Here is a 10711-nt window from a genome sequence, read left to right as displayed (position 1 = left end):
CACAGTTTAAGAATAAAGGGTGAACAATTTAGAACAGAGTTGAGGAAAAACTTTTTCACACAGAGGGCTGTGGTTCTGTGGAATGCTCTGCCTCAGAAGGCAGTGGAGGCCAATTCTCTGGATTCTTTCAAAAAAGAGTTAGATAGAGCTCTTAAAGATAGCGGAGTGAAGGGATATGGGGAGAAGGCAGGAAAAGGGTACTGATTGTGGATGATCAGCCATGATCACAGTGAATGGCGGTGCTGGCTCGAAGGGCTGAATGGCCTACTCCTGCACTTATTGTCTATTGTCTGTTGTTGTGTAACCAGGTCACACACACAACATCAACAGTTTTGTAAAACTGTGAAGTGCACGGATGCATACATCTATAGAGCTCTCCACAAATAGAAACCTCACTGGTGGATCATGTGCTTCATTAAGTGGGTTGTGCCTTTTTGCTGTGACTTCCACTCAGCCGGTGACATGTACACGACTTCAACATAAGAGTCTGCTGACATTCGACTCTGTCTGTTACCACAGAGGAAGAGCACCCAAAATGAAGCTGCTGACACCAGTCCAGGCCCTTGCATTGGTTACTCTGCTTGGCTGCGTTATAAACTGCTGTGCTGCAGGAAGCAACGAAGGTAACAGGTTCAGATAAACTTTGATTTTACCGCGAGTCTTACTTTCCTTGCAAAGTTTCGTTCAGAAATACTGTATATTAAAGAAGTGAGGTTATGTCCAAGGGTTCAATGTCCATTCAGGAATCGGATGGCAGAGGGGATGAAGCTGTTCCTGAGTCGTTGAGTGTGTGCCTTCAGGCTTCTGTACCTCCTACCTGATGGTAACAGTGAGAAAAGGGCATGCCCTGGGTGCTGGAGGTCCTTAATAATGGATGCTGTCTTTCTGAGACACTGCTCCTTGAAGATGTCCTGGATACTTTGTAGGCTACTATCTTCAATCCTGGGGTCAGGTTCTGAATGTGTGGAGTTTTGTATGCTCTCCATACGATTGTACGCTTTCCTCTGTTGCTCCTGATTCCCCGCAAATCTGCTAGTCGGTAGATTAGTGCTCCCCTTGCAGAGGAGAATGTTGGGTCTGGTGGGGAGCTGGATGGGAATGTGGGTGAGGATAATGTGATATCATGTAAATGGGTGCTCGACGGTTGGCACGGGTTCAGCAAACTGAGCAGTCTCAGCTCAAGTCTTCTTTCTCAACTCCACCTAGGGCTCAAATTCAACAGGGATTCTGTCTGGAACAGAAAACCCCTATGCAGTTAATCTGAATTATTCCACCTGGAATCTCTTTTCTGTAACATTCTTTCCACACCATTCTCATACTAAATTCAGATTAATCGGTTTATTTGGGGTAGTAAAATGCCCAAATCCTCACCTTATTTGAAGAATGAGAACAAGCCCGTTGAAGGATGCGTACCCTAATATCACAGCTTCACAGAACATTACCCATCAGCTGAATATATTCACGCAAGAGAACACACTTGTAAGAAAAGACAAATATGATTGCCTGCCACTAAAGGGGAAAGCAGGTAAACGATAATTTGCAAAATCACAACGAGGCCAGGAGCCCGTCTTACTGTTCGAGAGTCTGATAACAGCGGGATCAACACTGTCCTTGAATCTGGTAATATGTGTTTTCAGGCCTTTGTATCTTCTGCCAGATGCAGACAAAGTGCTGGAGGAACTCAGCAGGTCAGGCAGCATCTATGGACGTGAATGGATAGTCGACGTTTTGGGCGGAGACCCTTCAGGACTGAGAAGGAGGGGGGAAGATGCCAGAATAACGAGGTGGGGGGAGGGGAAGGAGGCTGGCTGGAAGGTGATAGATGAAGCCAGGTGGGTGGGAAAGGTCAAGGGCTGGAGAAGAAGGAATCTGATGAGAGTGAGTCATTAGAGAAGGAGAAGGACGGGACCCAGGGAGAAGTAAGAGACAGGAGAGAAGAAGGGAAAGGTCAGAGTTGAGAAGGAAGACAGTGGGTGGGGATTTGTTTACCAGAAGGAGAAGTCGACGTTAATGCCATCAGGTTGGAGGTACCCAGACAGAATATCAGGTGTCACCCCTCCACCCTGAGGGTGGCCTCATCTTGGCAAAATTTTGTATCTTTTGTACATTTTCTATCTTCTTCCCAGTGGGAGGGGCATCACAGAGAATGTCAGGGGAAGCTGCTCACCCTTTCTTCACTGTTCTACCATATGGTGGACACTGATAATTCCACCCTGACACAGAAGCGGGAAGGGGGGGTGGTTTTACAAGAAACTAGACAAATACATTCGACTTTCTCTCTTCCTCTCACTCGTGTCTGCGTTTGTATGTGTCTATCCCTCCTCCCCAATACCATTGTGCATCCTTTCTGAGCATGTTCTTCCTGAATCTGAGCGATCCCATTTACTCTCACCTCTGTCAGACACCCCCAGCTCAGAATCACCCAGGTCATTCCTGCTTGCCTTCACAAAGGTGAAAGGAAGGCTTCTGCAACAGCATCGCTCCTGGTCTAGGACGACCCCACCCAGCAGTGAGCCGATGCTAAGGTTTGTTCAAGCTGAGATGTTACGCTACCTTCAGAAGGTACAGTTTGGTTCATCGTTCTGGCCTCAAGTTTTCAGCTGCTATGGAGAATATAAGATTAGCCTTATTTGTCACTTCTATGGCAAAACATACACTGAGACGTGTCACTTGCGTCAACAGCCCACACCGCTGGGGGCAGCCAGCAAGTGTTGCCCTGCTTCCAGTGACCACATAGCTTGCCTGTAACTTGCTAACCCTAACCCGCTGGGGGGAAAGTGGAGCCACGCAGTCATGGGGAAAACGTACAAACTCCTTACGGGCAGTGGCGGGAATTGAACCCGGTATTTTTATTGCTGGCACTGTAAACCATTACACTAACCACTATACTACCCCTTCTCCCTTACTTGCATTCAGCTCCTGTGGGGGAAAGCTAGAGGGTGTTGTCTGTCCTTCTAGATATAAAAGCATCAAATACCCACTTCCAGATCTGCAGACAGGCTTTTTCCATTGAGCGTGGGAGAGATTCAAACAAGAGGACATGAGTTGAGAGTTAAAGGGCAAAAGTTTAGGGGTAACATGAGGGGGAACTTCTTTACTCAGAGAGTGGTAGCTGTGTGGAACGAGCTTCCAGCAGAAGTGGTTGAGGCAGGTTCAATGTTGTCCTTTAAAGTTAAGTTGGACAGCTATATGGACAGGAAAGGAATGGAGGGTTATGGGCTGAGTGCAGGTCGGTGGGACTAGGTGAGAGTAAGAGTTCGGCATGGACTAGAAGGGCCGAGATGGCCTGTTTCCGTGCTGTAATTGTTATATGGTTTTATGGATTGAATGTGGCAGTGCTGCCCTCTAGGTGGAGGCATTTTGGGAGGTGCTGTTGATGAAACCATGGCACTGTAGATAGTGCACTGCACACTTGGCCCATTGGTAGTTGAGAGCATGAGCGTTTAAACGAATCGGCTTTACCCCCACCTCTCTCTTGCGCCATCCGTAAATTTGGCTACAGCACAGTCAGTCCCTTCCTCTGGGTCACTATTGCAGTTGGTAGGTAGTCCAAAGGGCAGCACTGATCCCGACAGCACATGACTGGTTACAATTCAGAACCTGCAAATGCCTGTGAAGGAGGACATTGACCTGGAGCATTAACTCTCTCTCTCACTCCCCACAGATCACTGCTTAACCTGCTGGGTATTTAGGCACCTTCCATTGTTGGCCAGTTACCTTTCCATGTCACTATATTATGCCTGATGATGACATACCACTCAGTGGCCACTTTATTCGGTACCTCCTATATGTGATAAAGTGTCAACTGCGTTTATGTTTGTGGTCTGCTGCTGTAGTCCATTGGCTTCAAGGTTTGATATGTCATGCAGAGGAGCTGCTGTGACATGTGGTTATTTGAGTTACTGTCGCCTTCCTGTCAGCTTCCTCTTACTAACAAAGCATTTTCACCCGCAGAACGGCTGCTCCCCGAATGATTTTTGTTTCTCACACCATCCTCTGTAAGCTCGAAAGACTGTTGTGCGTGGAAATTCCAGGAGATCAGCAGTTTCTGAGATAATCAAACCATAAACAAGGGAAAATTTGCAGGTGCTGGAAGTCCTGCCGAAGGGTTTCGGCCCTGTCACGTACCCCATGACGGGTTAAAGAACCAGCAGAGATGGAAAACACTTTGGAGTCCAGTATTGCTATAAACTAATAATATTTATTAGTAACTACACAATACAGTAATATAAATGCAGATAAATCAAACAGGTTATCAATGATTATATATATAAGTAAGTGTGGAAATATATGAAAAGCAGGCTTCTTCAAGTCCAGGGGTAAACAGATACAATCTTACGATGATGAGTGAAGTTCAGTTCAGTTCGTGGTATTGAGTTGAGTGGTGATGGGGAGAGAGAGAGATTTGAGTCTTCAGGTGAGCTGACGCCATCGATCTTCCCGTTGTTCCCCGAAATCCTTTAAAAATCACCGACTGTGACCACAACAAAGGGGACCGTTCTTTTGAGGTGGAGCTATCAACCCAGACGAAGGTTGAACACACAAACAACTCCTCACTGGTCACTCCCTTTTCACACTGCAAGAGCCACTGATCTATCCGCCTGATCAATCCTCCAAAAACCCACTTTTTCTGTGGGCACAACAAAGCTCATTCAGTGTCCAAAATCATGTGTCTGAGGTCTATCATCTGACCTATTTATCTCACCATACTGAGTACCAACTGTCTCTCAAATAACTTCTCCCTTCTCTGTCTGTGTAAGAATGTACAAGCAGGCAATGTCCTTGGAGAAAGTATAAACAACCGGTGAGCAGTCTTCGTCTCACTCTCTCTTTTAAACAAGGTGTTCCTGTTAAATACCTCTCTCTCTCTCTTTTCAAAAGCACAGTTCATAGGGGTAATCGAGCACAGTCTATAGGGGTAATTCAGGACCCTGTCACAGCCTGAAACGTCTATTGTACTTTTTTCCGTTGATGATGCCTGGCCTGCTGAGTTCCTCCAGCATTTTGTGTGTGTAATATCAAACAATCCCATCAGGCACCAACAATCACTGCATGGTCAAAGTCGCTTAGATCGCATTTCTTCCCCATTCTGATGTTTGGTCTGAACAACAGCTGAATCTCTTGACCATGTCTGCATGCTTTAATGCATTAAGTTGCTGCCACATGATTGGCTGATTGGATAATTGCATTAACGAGCAGCTGTGCAGGTGTAAAGTGGCCACTCACTGTACATTCATATCTTTAGCGCTAAAGATGTGGTACGTGGAACAGATTGCAGGCAAGCTGGATGCTGTAAGCAAATTCGCTGAGTTTGAACAAGTAACTAGATGATTCAAAGTCAAAGTCAAAGTCTGTCCTGAGCCTTGTGGCCCATCAGGCCGGTGCTTATGCCGGTTTCCGTGGCGTGAAGCAACTGAGGTACGAGACTTCCCCCTGGATAGGACGCCAGTCTATCGTGAGGTTAACCCCCAGCATTTGCTGGTACCCATTTTCACCTGGGTGGACTGGAGCAGTGTGTGGTTAAGGGTCTTGCTCAAAGGCACAACACGTCGCCTTGGCCGAGACTCGAACCCACGACCTTCAAATCTTGAGCCCAACGCCCTAACCACTTGGCCACGTGCCAAACTAGATGATTGCTTACTAATAAATAAAATTCAGGGCTATAAAAGGACATTAAAGGTAGTGGATGCCATGGTAACGTGGCAGTTACAGCTCAGGACATTCCAGAATTTGGAATTTGATTCAATTACGGGCTCTGTAAGGAGTTGGTATGCTTTCCCCGTGAATCGTTTGGGTTTCCTCCAGGTGAATAAGTTTTTTCTCACAGTGTAAAGACGTACTATTTAGCGGTTTAATTGGTCATTGTAAATTGACCTGTGATTAGGCTGGCTGGATTACTGGGCGCTGTGATTCATTGGGTCAGAAGGGCCTGTTCCGTGCCGTATCTCTAAATAAATTTTAAAAATAAGTTGAGGTACTTGCATCTGAAGGCTGATCACTCTTCTGCTTATTACTGTGAGCCGAACCTTCCCAATAATTCTGTCATGTCTTCTCCCAGCCTTCTCTCTCAGGCTGCCTGCTGTTACCGATTGTGCCACAGTCTAGGAGCCTCTGGGTGGAGAGCTGGGAAGTAGAAAGACTCCTCCGTCAGCATTGACAGTGGCCTCAGTGGTTTGCTTTTGTGTTATAGACGTCTCTGATTGTGTACTCATGCCCTGTACTCTGTTCTCTTGCTCCAATCACAGTGTGCAGAAAAGAGGAGGTTCAAAACTCCCGCAAATTCCTCATTGTCCAGATTTTCAATGCAGACACCAACAAAACCATCAATACCTTCAATGATTCGTCTATGCAACATCTGAGGAGTAACGTAACCAGAGTACTGATCCCGTACTTCTTCCTTGTGGTGTTCATTATTGGCCTCCTGGCCAATGGGCTGGCTTTGTGGGTGCTCATCACCAGAATCAAGCAGCTTCCCAGCACTTTCTTACTCATCAACTTGGCCCTCGCCGACCTGTTGGTGCTCCTCTCCCTCCCTTGGAGAATCGCCTACCATCTACTGGGCAACAACTGGGTGTTTGGCGAGACGTTCTGCCGCATCTCCACTGCTCTCCTCTATGGGAATATCTACAGCTCCATTCTGTTCCTGACCTGCATTGGTGCCGACCGCTACCTGGCCATTGTCCACCCCTTCTTCTCAAAAGCGATCCGGAGCAACACAGCTGTATACTGCATTTGTGGAGGGATCTGGCTGGTGCTCGTGCTAAGCATGGTGCCTCATTACATCACCAAACAGTCGTACTGGATAGACCCTCTCAACATCACCCTGTGCAATGACGCCTTCCCAATCGAGACACTGGAAAACTACCGCCCTTACTTAATTTGCCAAGTGCTCTTTGGTTTCATGATTCCATGCTTGATTGTTGTCTTCTGTTACATATCGATCATTTCCACGCTGGCTCTGAACAATATGAAGTATGGCCATGCAATTATGGCCACCCTGCTGGTCCTGCTGGTGTTCCTAGTGTGTCTGACTCCCTTTAACGTGACCTTGTTGGTCCAGATCTACACACAGAGCAGCGACATGTACTATTACACCATGATCTGCCTGGTGATCAGCACCCTCAGTAACTGCATTGACCCGTTCATCTACTACTACATCTCGGAGGAGTTCAGGAACAAGATGATGGGTCTGCTCACTGCCTATAGAACTGAGACTGGCTCAGGGAAATGGAACCAGAGCATACTGCAGAGCAGCAACCAGTCGCAGCCCAGTCCTCCCCGGTCGGCGTAGTTTCCAGCAGATCAGCTGGTGAGCCCAGTCATTTGCCTCAGAGCCATCTGGAAACTGGCCAGGTTAATGGAACTTAGACAAAAGGCCTAATTGTGAGTGGATCTTGGCAAACTCTGGCAACCAGGAAGCAGGGAAGTTGCTGTGGGTCATCTTCCTTCCCACCCCAGTCCTAATGAGTTGTATCTCACTGTAACTTATCGTGTGTCTAATGTCATCGGTGTAGCTTATGTGCAATGATACTTAGAGCATTCGATTGCCAGGATAATCAAGGATTTCTAGACTTTACAGAGAAAAAGAACATTTTCATGAATTCAAGGCTTGACCACATGTCTGAATTCAATCATGTCCATTAGAAGAGACTGTTCAGCTAGGTTCACTCATAAGACATAGGAGCTGAATGAGGCCATTCAGCCCATTGAGTCTGTTCCACCATTCCATCATGGCTGATTTACTATCCCTCTCTCAACCCCATTCTTTTGCCTCCTCCTTGTAACCTTTGACACCTTTACTAATCAACCTCCGCTTTAAATATACCCAGTGATTTGGCCTCCACAGCCGTCTGTGGCAATGAATTCCACAGATTCACCACCTTCCCCTCTGACCAAAGGAGCTCCCCCTCACCTCTGTTCTGAAGTGACATACTTCTATTCTGAGTCCGTGCCCTTTCCCCAGAACTAGTTCAATCATTCAATTTCCTTTTTAAAAAAACCTCCACAAATAATAGCAGGTCACGTGGTTTCCCCCTCAACCACAACCTATGTTCTCAACACAAGGTAGAGCAGACTGCTGGCCAAAGCAGTTCCACCACTGTCCTCGACTTATATAAGATAACCATTTCCTGGAAGCCAGTAGAAATCATATAACCATATAACAATTACTGCACAGAAACAGGCTACCTCGGCCCTTCTAGTCCATGCCAAACGCTTACTCTCACCTAGTCCCACCGACCTGCACTCAGCCCATAACCCTCCATTCCTTTCCTGTCCATATATCTATCCAATTTAACTTTAAATGGCAATATCGAACCTGCCTCAACCACTTCTGCTGGAAGCTCGTTCCACACAGCTACCACTCTCTGAGTAAAGAAGTTCCCCCTCATGTTACCCCTAAACTTTTTCCAGGGTCCCCGAACCTGATACACTCACTGGTCAGATCTTTACCAGAAAAGATATAAAGGAGCAGATTGCAGTGAGCTGCAGTAAAATGGAGCTTTGGTTGGATACAGCTGGAACAAATGGTTTCTGTTCTGGGGAGTGCATGACATAGAGTGACCCGAAAGAGGGGACTGCGGATTCAGGGGAAGTTATGACGATTAAGTTGACAGACTTCATGAACTACCTTTGTATTCCCTTGAGCCTGACAGATTAAAAGGTGACTTTTCCAAAATGTTTAAAATGCTAAAGAAATTCATAGTCTTAGCCAGGGTCAGGATTGATTGGGGTTATTGGGGTAAAGGGATTACAACCCAGGCATCCCACCTCTCCCGGAAGTTCTGGGAATCTCCTGCATATTGATAGTGGCTCCCTGACGCCCACAAATCATATACAATATCCCGGAAATCAATTTTTTTGAGAGTGAGCAAGTGAGGGGGAGAGAGAGAGAGAGAGACAGAGACAGAGAGAGGGAGTGACAGACGTAGCAAAAGAGTGACAGAGAGAGCATCCTGATTGATCTCTCTTTGTGCTAAGTAGACCTATCAGTTTTCTGTGTGGGTGGGCTTTACAGTCGATCTCTCTCTCTCTCTTTCATTGTCCATCAGTTCAGTTTAGTGTTCTGCAGCGCCATGGCAGAGTGTTCCAAAAAAAGAAAATATAAATCGTCCTTCACCCCAGACTACACTAGAGTGTACCCCTGCCTAATAGGGGTCAAAAATAATGACAGTGTTGCTCGCTGCACTGTTTGCAACAGTGACTTTTCTATTGCCCATGGTGGGTTAAATGACTGTAAAAGACGTGTTGAGGTGAGTTTGACAGGTGTCATTTGTTCATTAGCATAACTAACATCACAGTACAAGGAAAGTTTGCAAAAGAAGTAGAAAAGCTATTTGCATTGAGACTGCCAACAAAATACTCAACAAGGTATATATGTGTGTGTGTAAATAGTTTCAATATGTGATCAAATAAATTGTTGTGTTCTTTCATAATCAAATGTCCTGTAGACATACATCCTTGGAAGTCGACCGGGAGTGGGGGATATGGGGTTGCAGAGGGCAGGGGCAGTGGTGCTGCCTTCCTGAAATGAGTTTTTGCAGGGTGGGATGTCTGACAACCTAAGGTGAAAAGAGTAGTGTTGTAGATTCAGTTTATTAGCAGGACAAGTGCAAAGTTTCCTATATGTGATCCACTGGTCAACAATTTACCGGGATTCAATACAGATCCAAAACTAAGCCCACAACTGTGCCACTTGCATCCTAAGTGGCCCTAGCTCCATCTTTCGAGGTCTGAAACTCTTGTATGAAAAGCTATTTACAAACTGTTGAAACTGTAGTTGATTTAAAAACGCAAACATGAGGAAATCTGCAGATGCTGGAATTTCAAGAAACACAGTTAAGCAACAAACTGTAGTTGTGTTGTTCTTCCCTCTAGTGGCAGGTCACAGGATTACAACAATAAACAAAATTCACTTAGTAGGCTGCTGTACTGAGTTTAATTTCTTGATTTTTAGATTAGATTCAACTTTATTGTCATTGTGCTGAGTACAGGTACAAAGCCAATGAAATGCAGTTAGCATCTGACCAGAAATGCAATACTGCTTAGCGCTGTGATGTGAGGTTCAGCAGGGTCACAGCCTCAGGCAAGAAGCTCTTCCTGAGCCTGCTGGTGCGGGAGCAGAGGCTCCTGTAGCACCTACCGGATGGGAGGAGAGTAAAAAGTCCATGGTTAGGGTGAGATGCATCCTTGATAATGCTTTTCACCCTGCCCAGGCAGCGTTTATGGTAGATGTTCTCAATGGTGGGCAATTGGGTGCCAATAATCCGCTGGGCAGTTTTCACCACACGCTGGAGTGCTTTGTGGTCCGATACAGGACAATTGCCATACCACACTGAGATACAGTTGGTGAGTATGCTCTCAATGGTACAGCGGTAAAAATCTCTCAGTATCATGGGAGAGAGGTGAGCTTTCTTGATGCTCCGCAGGAAATAAAGGTGCTGTTGCACTTTTTTGATCAGGATGGAGGAGTTCAAGGACCAGGTGAGATCCTTGGAAATGTGGACACCAAGGAATTTGAAGCTTAATACACGCTCCACTACAGCTCCATTGATGTAGATGGGGACGTGAGTGTGGCTCCTAGCATGCCTGAAGTCCACAATGATTCCCTTGGTCTTCTGGGTGTTAAGGGCCAGATTGTTGTCAGCACACCATGCAGCCAGTTGTTGGACCTTGTCCCTATAGGCCGTCTCGTCATCCCTTCTGATCAGGC

At 46.3% G+C, this 10711-nt stretch overlaps 1 protein-coding gene across 1 annotated transcript; it reads left to right on the top strand.

Moving 5' to 3' along the window:
- Positions 1-457: 457 nt before the first annotated feature.
- Positions 458-9908, top strand: LOC140187966 (proteinase-activated receptor 3-like). Its single transcript, XM_072243829.1, has 2 exons — positions 458-623; positions 6246-9908. Exons 1-2 carry the CDS (start codon positions 536-538, stop codon positions 7289-7291), a joined length of 1134 nt encoding a protein of 377 aa, XP_072099930.1. The 5' UTR covers positions 458-535; the 3' UTR covers positions 7292-9908.
- Positions 9909-10711: the final 803 nt, after the last annotated feature.

Source organism: Mobula birostris, chromosome 26 (assembly GCF_030028105.1).
Source record: "Mobula birostris isolate sMobBir1 chromosome 26, sMobBir1.hap1, whole genome shotgun sequence".
NCBI lineage: Eukaryota > Metazoa > Chordata > Chondrichthyes > Myliobatiformes > Myliobatidae > Mobula > Mobula birostris.
The sequence above is the reverse complement of the archived record's forward strand: the minus strand, read 5'-3'. Positions and strand labels throughout refer to the sequence as shown.